This window comes from Triticum aestivum, chromosome 3B, assembly GCF_018294505.1.
Source record: "Triticum aestivum cultivar Chinese Spring chromosome 3B, IWGSC CS RefSeq v2.1, whole genome shotgun sequence".
Taxonomy (NCBI): domain Eukaryota; kingdom Viridiplantae; phylum Streptophyta; class Magnoliopsida; order Poales; family Poaceae; genus Triticum; species Triticum aestivum.
The window spans coordinates 830,283,921-830,302,345 of NC_057801.1; the positions used below are offsets into that span (position 1 = coordinate 830,283,921).

At 44.2% G+C, this 18,425-nt stretch overlaps 1 protein-coding gene across 1 annotated transcript; it reads right to left on the minus strand.

Moving 5' to 3' along the window:
• Positions 1-5,308: 5,308 nt before the first annotated feature.
• LOC123066917 (F-box/FBD/LRR-repeat protein At1g13570) lies at positions 5,309-8,252 on the minus strand. Its single transcript, XM_044489898.1, has 4 exons — positions 7,620-8,252; positions 6,150-6,989; positions 5,902-6,066; positions 5,309-5,799 (listed from the first exon to the last, which is right to left on the minus strand). Exons 2-4 carry the CDS (start codon positions 6,966-6,968, stop codon positions 5,527-5,529), a joined length of 1,257 nt encoding a protein of 418 aa, XP_044345833.1. The 5' UTR covers positions 6,969-6,989; positions 7,620-8,252; the 3' UTR covers positions 5,309-5,526.
• Between the last annotated feature and the right edge of the window lie 10,173 nt (positions 8,253-18,425).

Sequence of the window (18,425 nt, forward strand, 5' to 3'; positions counted from 1 at the left end):
AGTCATCTTGCCCAAAAGGCACGGTTTGCAAGCATCAAATGATTCATAACCAAGTGATTCTGAAAATCCATCTTTATGGAGTTTCTTCATGCGCTTTACACTGATATGACCCAAACGGCAGTGTCATAAATAAGTTGCACTATCATTATTAACTTTGCATCTTTTGGCATCAATATTATGAATATGTGTATCACTACGATCGAGATCCAATAAACTATTTTCATTGGGTGTATGACCATTGAAGGTTTTATTCATGTAAACAGAACAACAATTATTCTCTGACTTTAAATGAATAACGTATTGCAATAAACATGATCAAATCATATTCATGCTCAACGCAAACGCCAAATAACATTTATTTAGGTTTAACACTAATCCCGAAAGTATAGGGAGTGTGCGATGATGATCATATCAATCTTGGAACTACTTCCAACACTCATCATCACTTCCCCTTCAACTAGTCTCTGTTTATTCTGTAACTCCTGTTTCGAGTTACTAATCTTAGCAACCGAACAAGTATCAAATACTCAGGGGCTACTATAAACACTAGTAAGGCACACATCAATAACCTGTATATCAAATATACCCTTGTTCACTTTGCCATCCTTCTTATCCACCAAATATTCAGGGCATTTCCGCTTCCAGTGACCATTTCCTTTGTAGTGTAAGCACTCAGTTTCAGGCTTTGGTCCAGCTTTGGTCTTCTTCACGGGAGTGACAACTTGCTTGTCATTCTACTTGAAGTTCCCTTTCTATCCCTTTGCCCTTTTCTTGAAACTAGTGGTCTTGTCAATCATCAACACTTGATGCTCTTTCTTGATTTCTACCTTCGTTGATTTCAACATCACGAAGAGCTCGGGAATCGTTTTCGTCATCCCTTGCATACTATAGTTCATCACAAAGTTCTACTAACTTAGTGATGGTGACTAGAGAACTCTGTCAATCACTATCTTATCTGGAAGATTAATTCCCACTTGATTCAAGCGATTGTAGTACCCAGACAATCTAAGCACATGCTCACTAGTTGAGCGATTCTCCTCCATCTATTAGCAATAGAACTTGTTGGAGACTTCATATCTCTCAACTCGGGTATTTGCTTGAAATATTAACTTCAATTCCTGGAACATCTCATATGGTCCATGACGTTCAAGATGTCTTTGAAGTCCCGATTCTAAGCCGTTAAGCATGGTGCACTAAACTATCAACTAGTCATCATATTGAGCTAGCCAAACGTTCATAACGTCTGCATCTGCTCCTGCAATAGGTTTGTCACCTAGCGGTGCATCAAGGACATAATTCTTCTGCGCAGCAATGAGGATAAACCTCAGATCACGGATCCAATCCGCATCATTGCTACTAACATTTTTCAACACAATTTTCTCTAGGAACATATCAAAATAAACATATGAAAGCAACAACGCAAGCTATTGATCTACAACATAATTTGCAAAATACTACCAGGACTAAGTTCATGATAAATTTAAGTTCAATTAATCATATTACTTAAGAACTCCCACTTAGAAAGACATCCCTCTAATCCTCTAAGTGATCACGTGATCCAAATCAACTAAACCATAACCGATCATCACGTGAAGTGGAGTAGCTTTCAATGGTGAACATCATTATGTTGATCATATCTACTATATGATTCACGCTCGACCTTTCGGTCTCTGTGTTCCGAGGCCATATCTGCATATGCTAGGCTCGTCAAGTTTAACCTGAGTATTCCGCGTGTGCAAAACTGGCTTGCACCCGTTGTAGATGGACATAGAGCTTATCACACCCGATCATCACGTGGTGTCTGGGCACGACGAACTTTGGCAATGGTGCATACTCAGGAAGAACACTTCTTGATAATTAGTGAGAGATCATCTTATAATGCTACTGTCAAACAAAACAAAATAAGATGTATAATAGATAAACATCATATGCAATCAAAATATGTGACATGATATGGCCATGATCATCTTGCGCCTTTGATCTCCATATCCAAAGTACTGTCATGATCTCTATCATCACCGGCACGACACCATGATCTTCATCATCTTGATCTATATCAATGTGTCGTCACATGGTCGTCTCGCCAACTATTGCTCTTGCAACTATTGCTATCGCATAGCGATAAAGTAAAGCAATTATTTGGCACTTGCATCTTATGCAACAAAGAGACAACCATAGAGCTTCTTCCAGTTGCCGATAACTTCAACAAAACATGATCATCTCATACAACAACTTATATCTCATCACGTCTTGACCATATCACATCACAACATGCCCTGCAAAAACAAGTTAGACGTCCTCTACTTTGTTGTTGCAAGTTTTACGTGGCTGCTACGGGCTGAGCAAGAACCGTTCTTACCTACGCATCAAAACCACAACGATAGTTCGTCAAGTCGGTGCTGTTTTAACCTTCTCAAGGACCGGGCGTAGCCACACTCGATTCAACTAAAGTTGGAGAAACTGACACCCGCCAGCCACCTGTGTGCAAAGCACATCGGTAGAACCAGTCTCGCGTAAGCGTACGCGTAATGTCGGTCCGGGCCGGTTCATCCAACAATACCGCCGAACCAAAGTATGACATGCTGGTAAGCAGTATGACTTGTATCGCCCACAAATCACTTGTGTTCTACTCGTGCATATAACATCAACGCATAAAACCTAGGCTCGGATGCCACTGTTGGGGAACGTAGTAATTTCAAAATTTTCCTACGCATACGCAAGATCATAGTGATGGCATAGCAACGAGAGGGGAGAGTATTGTCCACGTACCCTCGTAGACCGTAAGCGGAAGCGTTATGACAACGCGGTTGATGTAGTCGTACGTCTTCACGATCCGACCGATCCAAGTACCGAACGTACGGCACCTCCGAGTTCAGCACACGTTCAGCTCGATGACGATCCCTGGGCTCTGATCCAGCAAAGCGTCGGAGATGAGTTCCGTCAGCACGAGGCGTGGTGACGATGATGATGCTCTACCGGCGCAGGGCTTCGCCTAAACTCCGCGACGATATGACCAAGGTGGAATATGGTGGAGGGGGGCACCGCACACGGCTAAGGAACGATCCGGAGATCAACTTGTGTGTTCTGGGGTGCCCCCCTGCCCCCGTATATAAAGGAGCAAGGGGGGAGGCCGGCCGGCCCTTGTGGGCGCGCCAAGGAGGAGGAGTCCTCCTCCTAGTAGTAGTAGGACTCCCCCTTTCCTACTCCTACTAGGAGGGGAAAGGAAGGGGGAGAGGGGGAAGGAAAGAGGGGGGGCGCCGCCCCCCCCCTCCTAGTCCAATTCGGACCAGAGGGAGAGGGGGCGCACGGCCCACCCTGGCCGCCCCTCTCTCTTTCCACCAAGGCCCATGTGGCCCATTATCTCTCCCCGGGGGGGTTCCGGTAACCCTCCGGCATTCCGGTTTTCTCCGAAAACGTCCGGAACACTTCCCGTGTCCGAATATAGTCGTCCAATATATCAATCTCTATGTCTCGACCATTTCGAGACTCCTCGTCATGTCCGTGATCACATCCGAGACTCCGAACAAACTTCGGTACATCAAAACTTATAAACTCATAATAAAACTGTCATCGTAACGTTAAGCGTGCGGACCCTACGGGTTCGAGAACTATGTAGACATTACCTAGAACTATTCTCGGTCAATAACCAATAGCGGAACCTGGATGCCCATATTGGTTCCTACATATTCTACGAAGATCTTTATCGGTCAAACCGCATAACAACATACGTTGTTCCCTTTGTCATCGGTATGTTACTTGCCCGAGATTCGATCGTCGGTATCTAATACCTAGTTCAATCTCGTTACTGGCAAGTATCTTTACTCGTTACGTAATGCATCATTCCGTAACTAACTCATTAGCTACATTGCTTGCAAGGCTTATAGTGATGTGCATTACCAAGAGGGCCCAGAGATACCTCTCCGACAATCGGAGTGACAAAACCTAATCTCGAAATACGCCAACCCAACATGTACCTTTGGAGACACCTGTAGTACTCCTTTATAATCACCCAGTTATGTTGTGTCGTTTGGTAGCACCCAAAGTGTTCCTCCGGTAAACATAATCTAAACGATCAAGTGCTAAGGCTAACGGAATGGGTCAAGTCAATCACATCATTCTTCTAATGATGTGATCCCGTTAATCAAATGACAACTCTTTTGTCCATGGTTAGGAAACATAATCATCTTTGATAAACGAGCTAGTCAAGTAGAGGCATACTAGTGACACTATGTTTGTCTATGTATTCACACATGTATTATGTTTCCGGTTAATACAATTCTAGCATGAATAATAAACATTTATCATGATATAAGGAAATAAATAATAACTTTATTATTGCCTCTAGGGCATATTTCGTTCATAACACCAGCTTCATATTTCTCGCTTTTGCCAAGTCATGCTCCATAAAGATGAAAATGACATTGAGGACCAAAAGTACCCTTTTCCCGATGTGAAGTGTTCTTCTAAGTAATGGAAAGAATTCATCATGATTTGCACAATTGCACGTCATGCAATGGCAAACCGCGCAGGCATTCGAGGGTCTGTCATGAAATGGCTGCACACTGCAACCTCTTCTGTCGTTCTGTCGCTCGCTTGTCTCGACAATTCCGAATAAATTCACCTTACCGATGCTGTCATGGATAAATCCCATCATTCCAGAGATCCCATAGACAATCCCAAAAAATTCACCTTATCGATGTTGCCGTGGATAAAGTCCATGATCCCACCTACTTTATTTGGCTCCTGGTCCAGCTTTTGCATGTAATTATCGATGCAGTCCTAATTTCATAGGCCATCTCTCTCACCTGGTCCTTCGATCCATTCCTTGGTCTGACCGTCAAGATCCTCCCTGTCACCTAACTCCTTGAGAAAAGCATTGATGTTGCTCAGCTCAAGTTTTAGTGAGCCGATTTAGCTCTTCACGGCTCTCCGCATAATTCCTTCCATCAGATCTGGGTGCTGGAGCCTCAGAATCACAGTGTAGATGTTGCCTTCGTGAGCATGTTAAGATCACTGGAGCCAAGTAAAAGCTGCTGCTACAAAGAGCAGAGTATGTTCAGATCTCTGATTTAAGGCTGTAAATAGAACAACCAGATGTACCCAAATAGAAATTTCATGGCATTTTGCCTCCTACATAATTTGAGACGACTTCGCTCCGTCGTGCATGACCACGAGGGTGCTTTGTTTGGCGAGCAGGCAGAGATGTCTTTTCACCTGATCACATTATTTGTTTCCTATAACCACATATTTGTACCACAGCATTGCATTGGTAAAAATGGAAATAGTGCTTGCAATATCACAAGCCGATACCGTTTTACATGGAAAACTTCCTCAAGTGTTTCATATGAAAAACACATGCTGGTGGCACATTAAATACTCCCACAAAATGTCCTCGACAACACACACTACCTCCACCTGATGATTTGTATTAGATGCACACATATAACCACCAGCTAGTCATAGGTGGTACATTCGCATGAACTCAGCAGCAAATTACATCGGCAAAGTGATGTGGCAGCATGCTTGTCAAAATGTAACAATGACCTTGGCCCTGGCAGACACCCTCGGCAGGGCTAATAGCTTGGCAAGAACTATGCTGCAGTCTATTTCGCACTTCCATTCTATCTTCACTTCTTCCAGAGCAGGTGCCCAACTCAGTAACTTTGCCACGAAATCGACTTCGTTGTCATGACCCCGGAAGCATCCAACACTGGCCGTTACGAGATGGTCCATTTGCATTTGCAGCGTATGCTCTAGAATCCTCGCCTGACACTGATCCCATGTGCTCGAAGGGTAACTCTGCAAAAAAAATAAAAAAAATCACAACTCATTAGGTGTTGCAAACACAACAAACATGGAGTGCGTGATTGAGGGAGGGAGAGGATTTACTAGCATACGTACCCACACCGCAAGCTTCTTCAAGTTAGGGGCATTCTGAAATAATGAATAAGCAGCAAAGACTTGCCTCCGGTCCCAAAAGCATATATTAAGATAAATATTCTCGAGGCGAGTAAACACAGCACTGACAGCAGGGACCTTTGTAAGTATACGCCCTTTTGATAGATACTGCAACAAGGGGGAAATGGCAACACAGATTAGTCAGCAGGCAGAAGAAGACCATTGCAATGCTGGAGGTAATAATAGCTCACCTTCATGAAACTACCAGTGATTCCAAGTATTTTGATCTCACTTAGGCTTCCCAATGACTTCTTGATATGGTTTTCCTTGTCATGCGCAATTGGAACAGATTGATATGCTTTAGCTTGGTGACCTAGATAGAGGATGGCCACCTTCAGATTAGGGGCCTCCAAATTAATGTCTTCAAAGTCCCCATAAACCCTAAGATATTCTAGCTTAGGAGCTTGAATGTTTAGTTGGTTGATGCCCTCAAAAGTAGTTAATATCAAATCAGTCAGTACGGGGCAGAACGAGATCAGATTTTGGATATCCCTGTCTGTGGATGAGAAATTGTTTAGGCTTAGGTAAGTTAGGCTCTTGAAACCTTGGAATGCCCGGGGCAAGCTGATGATGCAGTTTTTCAGTTGCAGAAACTTCAAATCACCGATGGAAAAGACACGTGAGGAAATCTTATACCTTGGCCCTGAGTTCAATTTGATTGTAACTGACCTGGGTGACCTCCTTGACAGCATGAGCATCCCCCTACTGAACTCATCGTGGTAACTTTTTTCACCTGATATATCAAACTCTTCTATGGTTCCCTTTTGGAGTGCTAGCACCATATCGACCAACGTAACAAACCTGGTTCGCGTAAAATTTCTATCGTGCAAAGATATTTTTGGCATATTTGTCCATGCATCCCTCCAAGTACTCGATAAGGTGCTAGTCCTAACAGCTTCGCTGACATTCAAACGGGAGAGGACGTTGCCTTTTATCTTTGGAGGTAGACTGCTTAGTCTGTCTGAACTCAGAACAGATGTAGCTTCTGCCTTGGCCTTTTTGCAGCCCATTGCTTCAGAATCCAGATTAAACTGTTGTAGCATTTCCAAAAGACGGGGAGCCTAAATTAGTGTGGATTCTACCACATATCAGTACATGCCAAAATTAAATTGTTAACTGCATAGTTGCTTGTTCATGGCAAAACAAAGAATAAGCAACAGCCGAAAGATGAGAGTTTTAGGAAACAAGTAAGCCGGCATGTTTCTATTACCAGAACTGAACTCGACTACTGGTGTTGGTAGGCTGAAAAGCTTGACTACTCCAACATTAAAGATAAGCATGATGAGGATGCAATAACTTATAGTCATGGTTACTCAGTTACGACTGTCCTAATTTGATCAACTATTTTGTCTGGCATACTATGCACTATACTAAGGTCCAACTGACAATTAAATAATTTTCTTACCAAATCAACATGCTAGATAGGAAAAGATTAATTCTACGAAATTGTCACTTTAGATGTTAAAGATAGAAAAAAACAATGTAAATAATATAGCAGTAATAAACTGGATTAATTTAAGCAACAAATCTAAACAAGCATGTGAACAAGCAGTACAAGTAATTGTACAACAGATGTAGCACATGTTTGGGCATAGATTCCTACAACTGATAAAAAAAAATCAAATTGTTCGATTCTGAAATAGGAAGCCAAATCAACTTACTCCTATGTCGCTTGTTGGTGTTCGATGTGGCTCGACGAAGCTCGCGCTCAGTTGCTGCAGGCCCGACGAACAACGGGAGGAGATGGCGACGCTCGCCTGGTGCGGCCTTGGACCCGCCAAGCACGGTCTGCCGCCAAGACAGGGCGCTGAGGAAAGAGGGGCGAGGATGTTGCCGCGGGGCCAGGACGGATGCCTACGCAGGCGCGCCGCCGGGCATTTCTGCCGTGCCGTGGTTAGGGTTCGGATTTCCTCTTTTTTTCTTTTGTAGGATAGGGTTCCAATTTCGTGTGACTTCAGAATTGGGCTTGAGGGGAGACTGGGCTACTGGGCCATGTATCCTAAAACAAGAAACGAAGCACCCTACAAGTGCTCTCAGAGCTCAGGCACCGGTAGCCGTCGGATCGATTCCTTGATGCGATTTTGTCCGTCCGATCTCGCTCCCGGACGACCTACGCCGTCGGATCGAGGCCTCGCCCCTGTATTCTTGTTCACTCGGCTGGTTTCGACCGAGACTCGCTGACATGTGGGGTAACTCGCTTGTGGGCCGTCTTTGTCAGTGACCGTGTCTGGCAATGTGTTCTATCAGGCCCGTCGACGCGGTCCAGCGGGCAAATATCTGTTGCCACCGCCGATAATTAGCATGACCCGCCGGGGGCATTTTTGGTTTTTCCTGCTTTGCCATGTGCGTGGTGGACGCCGGTTGGCCCGTGCATCGATGAGGTGTGGGAGGATGGCTAGCGTGCCCCTTTGTCCTCCCATCCGCCCCCTTCTCTCTAGTTCCTCTCCTCCTCGATTTGACGCCGCGTTCTTCAGGTCTGGATCAAGCCCCTCCTATCCTCAGTGTCTCAGATGTTTCTAACAACATCATATATCTTGCACAGAAATGTAATGATCTCCAGGTCGCTTTGCCGCTTCCTGCTTGTCGCCGTCATCGTCCCTTTTGGTATGTCTCCCACCAATCACCTTCCTCCAACTGCGCCTTTCATGTTTGGCCTATTACCTTCCTGCTTTTCTTACCTATATCTAAAAAAACTTGTATCTTCTGACTTCCTTGACGTTTTAGTACCCTTTGGCTACTTTCCTATCTCTCTTAGAATATACCAATTGCTCAACTAGAACATTCAAATGCATTGGAAATATTCACGTCAATAATCTATAAAAAGTGCTCCATGAAATTGCGTTTCCTTCTGATCCATAGAACAATTCCTGAACCTTGTACTGGATGCCAAAGAAGTAGTTACCACACATGTGTTGAGTTAATTGTCAAGCTAGCATACTTTTGTAGGGAATACTGCTTAACATATCTCTGTATCTCTTCAAGCACAAGTTTTCTCTTGATGGACTACTATAAAAGGTCATGGATGTGGCACTTTAATTGTAGGAATTTATTTACTATAAAGTAAACTGCAGAGCATGGGGTCTTGCAAGGTAGTGGTTGTGTTGTACTATCTAGCACCATGTTGCTTTCCAAGTTTTATCTTAGCATTTGATCTGTGCTCCGAATATAAATTGCCAGTATAAAGCAACATGCAAAGACTGATGTAGATTGTACTGTCTAGCACCATGTTGCTTTCGAAGTATTATCTTAGCATTCGAAATGTGCTCCTAATATAAATTGCCCAGTATGAAGCAACAAGACAGATGTAGATTGTAAAATCGTCTAATCTACTGATCAGACGTAGTTATAATATTTCATGTTGTTCTCAGACTGAATGCATTGGACTATCCGCTCTACGGCGTGGATTGGGTGCCCGGACTGTGTTCGTGCGTGTATTGCGGTCTCAGATACTTTTGTAACTCCACAAGACTTGTTGTTGCCCAATGTATTATATTGTGATCGTCCCTATGTATGCCAAATAGAGTAATTGTTATTTGTATCTACATGGATCCCCTTTGCTATGCTGCTATACATTGAAACTTCACGGATTTAGAATCCAACACTTCTGTAACTCCACAAGACTTGTTCTTGCACAATGTATATATTATGATGTATCATATCCCTGTGTATGCCAGACAGAGTAATGCCTATATGTAACTACATGCATTTTACATCCAAACTTTATTTACTCTAAACAATTATCGTTATGATATATGTTTATAAGATGCTAATGTCATATCCATTAACATCTCAATGTCCTATCCTTTGGCTCGCCATTCCGGAACGCGCAGCAAGCCGCGCCCCCTATTTCTTTTTTATTATGTACCAACTCTTAGTAATTTCTCTCATGTTCACGCTATTAGTACTGAGCAACCCTATTTTAGTAATGTCAAGTAGTTACCTTTTGTGGTCCCTTGAACTCAATAAACTTGATGTTGACTTGTAATCTCATGATGATGTTGAACTCGATGATGACTTGCTTCTATTACAAGTGAATGTTTTCTCTTTCTTTTATTTTGTTATCTTATTTGAATACGTACGCTAAACCAGGATTCCTACTAACTTGAGCATTACCTGATCACCATATCATTGGGACTGGCACCGTCGCACCAAGGCGCGCTACCGATCTAGTGAGTAGGGAGGGGTGGTAGGCTAGTGCGACAGAATGCTTGAATGGCCTGCCACATTTGGATTTTTATTGTAGTTTTGCATTTAGTAGCTCCAGTAGGAGTGGCAAACTTGATCTCTTTTGAAACAATTCAATAAAGCTCGAAGTTTTAAGTTATTCCTAGTATCACGTCGAGCTAAGATAGATGGTGTTGGTCCTGAACCGTGGCGCGTAACTCTTGTTTATGGTGAGGCACAAATTCCAAAGAGGTGGAATTAAGGGTCTTGCTGCTATACAAGCAACTGGCCCCGGATTGCACTCGGTGATTTTAATGAAGTACTGAACCTTAACGAGCGTAACGTGTTTGGCAATCAGAGCATGACTGTACTGAACCGCCTGCATGGCATGCCAAATCAGCACCAAATTGGGGGTCAATTCTGTCACAAGGGGATAAAATGTGGCACGCAGGTGATAAACGGGGGTATAAATTGAGGATTTTCTCAAAAATGGGTAAAATCTGTCAAAAGGGTGAATCATGGGGTAAAAATAAATTTACTCATTTCCAAAAGACGAGGAGCCTAAGTTAGCGCGGATTATACCACATATCACTAAAATTTACATGCAAAAATTAAATAGTGTTCTAACTGCTAAGTAAGTTGCTTGTTCATAGCAAAACAAAAAAAAGAAGCTACAACTGAGATATGGGAGTTTAGGGAAACAAGTCTGGCGTGTTTCCATTCACAGAACTGAACTCAACTACTAGCGTTGGTAAACTCAAAAGCTTGATTATTCCAACATTAACTGTAAGCACGATGGACATGTATTAGCTTAAAATCATGTCACGGCAATCCTAGTTGGATGAACAATATTAAACACAAGGCTAGGTTCCAACCGACAACCTATTTTGCCAGATCAATGTGCTAGTTAGGAAAATATTAATTCTGAGAAATTAACACTGCAGATTCTAGAGAATGAAAAAGCAATGTATATAACAGAGTAGTACTAAACTGGATTCAGTTAAGCAATTGAATCTAAACAAGTATGTGACCAGCAGTAAGATCAACTAGAATATAAACAAGCCTCAGTTGCTAATTAATCCTGATGGTTATGCAGCAAACCGAACATACGGAGTTGCTGCAGGAGCGACGAAGAAGGGGGAAGGCGACGCCGCTCGACCGCTGCTGCCTTGGGCTTGCGGGCGGGCGCTGCCCAACACGGCCTGCAGACCGAGCCGGAGCGCAGAAGCCGCCACGACGCCACGCCGAATGCCCGCGCCGCCGCGCACCACCGGCCGCCGTGCCGTGTTTAGGTTTCAAACTTCCTGGTTGCCCCGGACGTCGGTGGTAGAGACGCTGGGGATTTCCGCATTGGGCTTGAGCGCAGATTGGGCCACTGGGCCATGTGGTGCGGATGGGTGAGCGGGTTACATTGGGCCGAATGCTTAATAAATAGCGGCTGTTTTACCTTTTTCTCATGGTATATATCATATGTACGCACATAATAAACGAATAATCGCGAGTGGACATGCCACCACGCGCGGTTGGTATCCACACCGCACCTTGCCACGCGATTCATGCAACCTTAATACCATCCTGACGTATATTGACTTCCCCTCCTTGTATAGCAGCCTGTATAGCCGCGTATTTGGAGATGACACATGCGGGTGCATGGCCCAGCCAGGTAGCACACGCATTGAACTGTCTTGTAGCCCGCCAGAATGACAGTCCCAACGGCTAGCTCCAGGACGCTCCCCGCAGCCTTTTTGAACAGCATGGGTACATGTATATTCCCATCCCGGTCAAGTTTGCATATCATCTCTGCTTTCCCCCGTCTCGAAAGCATGTGTTTATCCAAGTCGCAGGTTAGCTCCTCGCTCAACCAATGGTTTGTGTGTTTTCCAGTTTGCTGGATGCAGATTCTGGAAGTGGGAGAACAAGTACATGCCAGTACTTTAGCGCCCGCTGGGGACACTTGATTTCACATGCATATGTGTATCGGCATGTCACACTGCTTGAGCAGAATCAAGCATGGCTGAAGAACATTTTCATCTTGGGCGTCGCCAACATGCTGCTAATGGCCATGCTCTGCATGCACAAGTTCTGAAGCTCCCCCCTCCTGCAATGGATTTGTTCTTCTTCGCATGTGCATCCCCACGAGATTAATTAGTTGTAGCTCCTCATGCACCAGATCTGGTCATGGATCCATTCTAGTTCCGTTATGCATTTTCTTATCCGCCTGCTCCATGTAATGCACCTGTCCTTCCAGCTCCAGCTGCAGACCCAGACATACGTATGTAGGCGGCTGGATTATCTTTAATACATGTTCATCGTTTATGAGTATTTGTTAATTAGGTCCTACTAATAGTGCGGGACAATGCAAATTTATTTAAACCATGGCCAGACACACGCATGGCATTAACCCCACGCGGCCAACGGCAATAATTCATCGCTCCTCCAGTCCACATGCGATGCATCTAGTAAAGACACACCAGAGGAGTGAATACACCCAGCTGCCCCCGCAAAACGTAAATGCACCCAGCAATCTATTGATGATCCATCTTCAGCAACACCTTCTATAGAATCTAGCAAATCCGCAAATCTGCCGCCTGGGTCATCTTCAGCAACCTCTCGCAGTGTGCCAAGGCGCCCCGATTGATTTGCAAAAACAAGGATGACATACAGAACTCGCCGCCAACAATGACTTTAAGCTAGGGGATCCAACCAAAATCTAGATCAAAACATGTGGAAGCAAGACACCCAAAGGCATAGGTGAAGAACGAATTAGAAAGATGGTTTCAACCCCTGACCTGATCTCCGTTTGTGCAGAATCCATCGCCATACTAAACATAATATGTCACATGGAATATACCAACTACCTCCAGTTTATCTTAACTGTTGCCAAATGTAATAGTTGGCACATAATGTATGATGGTTAGCTGCTTCTGTTACTGTTTTGTTTCCTTAAACGTCTCATAATGAATCAGCCACACGCTCACGAACACATAAGTACAGTTTACATGTGATGACTACGGGAGAGACAGACGCATGTAGGTGGAAATGTGACAGAGTTGCCTGGGACGCATTTGTTAGCACTAAAGTGTCCTGGCCCACTATACAATGTATTCGTTTTGGTATCTATTATTTATCCATGATGTATATATCTTGTATTTATTAAATGATATATTAACCACAGATCTCAAAGGAAAAACTAATGGTCCAGATATGATCCTCGCGCGGAACCATGTCCCAAAAATCCGCGTCGCATAATAAACCCCTAAAAAATATCGCACATAATATTTTTGGAAAATACTGAATACTTTTGACTTGGACTAACAATGTACATTGAATTTTGAGGGGCTGAGGGTTTTCATGAACTGGTACACGCAATGCGGAGCACCCCGGAGAGGGAATGCGGCCAACGTGCGAGTTTTGTTTATTTGAGACACAAGGGAAGAGGGGAGCGGGTAAACTATCGGAGCATGCTTTCCTTGGGCAATCAGGGCGATCAATGCCAAATGGGCTGAACGCATGCGACACTTGAAAAATTGTTCACTACATAGATATTTTTGTTCTTACTCGGGGATTCCATCATACTGAACATCAAGCGGGACATACACGAGCGAAATTGGATGGAAATGTGTGCTATCATATTTTTTTCCCATTTTTTCACGGAACCTGAATACAAAAAACTCGGAAACAAATACCGAAACATGAGTGAATAGGTTGCTCATGACCATCTACTCAGGAAGCTCAAAAATATCAACTGGTATATTGTTCTTGTGTATTTGTAGTTAGCTTTAGGTATGTTCTAGCACGTAACAGAGGGCTTTAGGCTAGATCAATATATATGGTTATTCTACTATGCTTTTGGGGACTATTTTGGGCTCCCATGGTTTCTAGGTTTGTGGTGCTACCATGTTCCAAATCCACGGGAGGAGAAAATCTATGTGCTCACATGGCTTGCGGTGCTACGATGCCCTTTCAATGGGAGTATATGCAAAAACCGAATGTTCCTGGCTTCAAAGTTCACTGAAACATTTACGTCAAAATTGTAGATATCTAGCATGTTATAAATGTTTCCTCCAAGTTCAAACCCATGTCCAAGAAATATAAAAACAATGCTTGGAGAGCCAATTCTCTACTACCGTTCGTAGTAGAGTTTTCACCTTTTTGTTTCTCAATATGTAATTGAATCAGACAAGAGCGGCAGCAATTTGTTTTACCTTTCCACTTTTCTCAATATGCTTCATCGACATTACTTGTCGAGTGTTCTATGATGCATTGGGCACTAGTAACCATGGGTATGCCGTCATCATCAAAGACAGCATTGAAAATGTAAAGGTCTTCAGCCTTAGTGATGCCGCACAATTTGCCTCCAAGGAACACAATATCAATTATGCATACGAAGATGCATGTCATCATCAAAGATGGTCTTCACCCTTCCGGGCTCTGGCCAAGACCAACGGGTAATTCGGGCGGTCGGAGGTCATGAGAGCAACAACATCATCAGGGCATGATCTCCTGAGCACCTTGTTGACCAAATAAGTCTCTAACACATGGCCGAAGATGGTGTCCAGCTCAGGAACCGGCACAGTTGTGCCGGTGAAAGGATTATGTAAGAGACATCTATGCTTTTTATCAGCATCGACGTAGTCGAGGGCAAGCCAGCTACCGGTAGAGGCAACACATTTTGCTTTCTTGGGGAAGCTCGCGGAGCGACTCAATTGTGCCGAGCGGCCCTGGAAGGATTTGAGGCAGCACCCGTCAGGGAGAACGACCCATGGTGGTGAGTGCCATGCTTGGGAGCCATGGTGTCGCATCGCCGATCGCCAGGAGCAGCAGACGGCTCAGAAGAGGGCACAATCACCGGCGGTCGGGAGGCGGGTCACGACGGAGCCGATGAGACCCGGCGGGAGCTTGGACCATAGCGAAAGCTGACACGTCCTCCATGTTACTGCCCGTCTAGTTGATTAAGCTACTGGAGTACTAGACATAGGACTCGACAGTTGTATTGTACCAGGAGGCACGATTTTACTTACTGTATACATATACTAGAAGTGCGCCTTGAGGAGAGAGCTCTGGTCTGTGTCCGAAAAGAATACAGTATATCGAGCCCACGGAAATTCTTGGAGTCCAGCTTTTTTGTGTGTGTTCCAAACAAGTGTTCTTCTCCGTTCTGGACCCAAACCGTAGGATGCACGCAGCACGCACATACACCAGGAAACTAAAGCCCAGCTCCATCTATATATATCGGCCCCGTACCGGCATGTAATTCCTTGCAGCTCAATCAATCAAGAGAGGAAAGCTTTCTAAAGAAGATAAGATCATCGGCAGGGCGAGCATGCAAGCGGAGATAGATGACGTCGACCTCGTCGTGGTCCAAACTCCCGCCGGAACTCCTCGGCCTCATGCATGATCCCCAGTATCGGCATCGTCCCCAGCACCGTCCATCTTGCACGTTGTCGAGCCGTCTGCCGCTCGTGGCACCGGGCTCTGCATCGTCAAGGTCTTCCGGCGCGCCAGCAGCTGTGGGTCCTCAAATGGGCAGGGAATGCTTTTACTCTATCCAATTGCAACCGCAACAGGCACCGCAACCCCTCCATCCCCCATAATGCGGTCGGCATCGACTCTTTCTGACAGCTGGCTCGCCGTCAATTGCACCTACGCCAAGAAGAAACACACCTATCTCTTGCGCAACCCTTTCTTTAGAACAACCGTGAGACTCCCTGAGCTTGACGACACCATCTGCAATGCCCCGAATTGGTTTCAGATCCGCAAGGTGCTCATACGGTCGACTCCAGATGACCTCGTCGTCTTCATGACCAACAACACAAACGGTCCAGTCATTTTCATCCGCCCATGAAAGGGTGTTTGGTTGCCCAAGCCAAATTGTACTACCTTCACTCACATCATAGATATTGCATTCCTTGGAGACATAGTTTACGGAATCATTCGGTGGGAGGACCTCTTCTCCTTTCATGTTGACTTCGATGGCATTGGAGTACCCATGGTCATCAATATCAAGCGCATCATACGAAATCCAATGGGCGGTGAAAATTCCAGTGTGTGGAGCGACGACAAAGATGAGGAGACAACTAGTGACGAAAATGTGGGCGCGGAGGAGGACAAGGACGATTACAGGGTGCTTAAACAAGAGGCTTAAACAAGAGGGTGAAGAGACTTGTGATGATTATGCGCTTAAAGAAGAGGGTGACAAGATTACCGATGACATCGAGTATATATATATGGGAAGAAGTCAATGGTCGTCCAGCAGCTAGTGCTATACCATTCCCCGCCATCAGGTACTTGTTGAATCATGTGGGAAGTTCTAACGGTGAGATGACAAGCAGTGCAATAACATACACGCGGTTTGAGCTTCACCCGCAAAGTGGATGTATTCAAGGCAGATGTTAGCACAGGCATGTGGGTGCCCATGACGGCTAGTCTAGACGGCCATGCGATTTTCATTAGCAAACTCTTTTCCAAGTCCGTTTTGGCTTGTTGAGAGACGATAAAAGATGATGACATTGTTTTCGACGACAAAGGCGAGGTGTTCAACCTGAGGTCCCAGAGCATTAGCGCATCAAAGGATCATGTCTTCGATATATATTCCTTGCCAATGCCATGGATATTTTCCCCCAGAGTTGGTAGTCTGACCAGCTGTTTCCTTTTTGTTATTCTATTCTAGTTACGTATCTCTATAGCAATATATATGACTAAACATCACAATTACACAAGTCATGGGCATAAGAAAATGGTATATCTTCTGTAATGATTCGTCAGAGGGTTTGTTTGTTCCTTTGGATATAAGTTTTTTTTTCATAATACAGTCTTGAGATACCACCGTATTTGGATATACCAAGAAGCGTTTGACACTTCGAGTACCAAAATAGCACAATAGCCTGCACCCACACCATTTCATGGGCAATATCTTCAATCGATTTAAAAGTTTTATATTGTGAAGACTCTTTTTGAGTATATATTTTGAAGACTCTTATAACCACGTAGAAAATATGCATATTGTAAACTACGGAAAGAAAATAACCGCGTCAGGTATAAAAAAAGACAGCACCTTTCGAATTTTTCCCAGCATCGGCATGGTCCCAAGCACAGTCGATCTTGCGCACTGTCGAGCCATCTGTCGCTTGTGGCATCGCCTTCTAGTCAAGGTCCGCCGAAGTGCTAGCTGCTGTGTGTCCTTGACTAGAAGGGAACGTTATTGCTCCTTTTGGCCGCAGGCGCTATTGGCACTGCATTTCTCCGATCAGTGGCGCGGCCAGGATTGGCTGACGCCCCAGGCGAGAAACTTAAGAGCTAAAAACTACGCCTAAAAAACTCAAGGCATACAAAAGTGAATCTATGTGCATAAATAATAAGAAACTAAACATATACTCCCTCCGATACTCCCTCCGTCCCAAAATTCTTGTCTTAGATTTTTATGTATCAAGTCATGTTTTAGTATTAGATACATCCATATCTAGACAAATTTAAGACAAGAATTTTGGGACGGAGGGAGTAATATTCAATGGCAACATTTGTTGCATGACGGGTCAACTAATAAAGCAAGACAAATCAAAGGACATTATGTATCATATATATAGATGATACAAAAGATTGATTCAAATGAAAGAATTGGTTGCTCTGAGTCTCCCATTACGGCATCTTCAATAGCAGAAGAAGATAACCCTTCAATGATAAATTTTGAAATTCAAATCCTCAATTAGTATTCTCTTACCATGGTCTATTTCAATATCAACGGAGGCATCTAGAAACAAAAATCATCACCAAACAGTGGCATCCAGATCAGTACCGCAAAGATTTGGAGCTAGCAGCTTAGCTGGATCGGTTGTAGTGACCCATTGTCCTGTTTCTACTACCTCTCTAAATAAACTTGGAAGAATGACTAACATAGGAAGTACTGTGTAGAAGACATGCTCCTCTTTGATAAAATCGAACCCATTCAAATTATTCAAAATTGGACTAAGCTGCCATATTCCATCTTTATCTAACAGTGCATTACAGTAAACGATTATCAACATTTTTACAGAAACTGCAAGCTATATAACTAAATTTATGCAGAAACTGCTGCATATACATGACCTATGAGGGTACTACGCCACCAGATTATTAACAGCCTGCTAATTACTTGTTTCCAGCTCACTAGTAATACATTCTACTCCTGGAAGAGCTACCTTTGCTCTGGAAGAGAAAATTGGGATTTGGGAAGAGCTACCTTTGCTGTGCTGTCTGCTAGGCCGATGGGGTGGGTTGTGCTTGCACGACTCCCGGTAAACAACGGCCGCCTTGCCGGACGCCGGGCA

Coding starts and splice junctions, on each gene's coding strand:
- LOC123066917 (XM_044489898.1), bottom strand. CDS start 6,968: ATGGGCTGCAAAAAGGCCAAGGCAGAAGCTACATCTGTTCTGAGTTCA. Junction 6,067..6,149: donor TCACTGGTAGTTTCATGAAG/GTGAGCTATTAT, acceptor CCCTTGTTGCAG/TATCTATCAAAAGGGCGTAT. Junction 5,800..5,901: donor TGAAGAAGCTTGCGGTGTGG/GTACGTATGCTA, acceptor TTTTTTTTGCAG/AGTTACCCTTCGAGCACATG.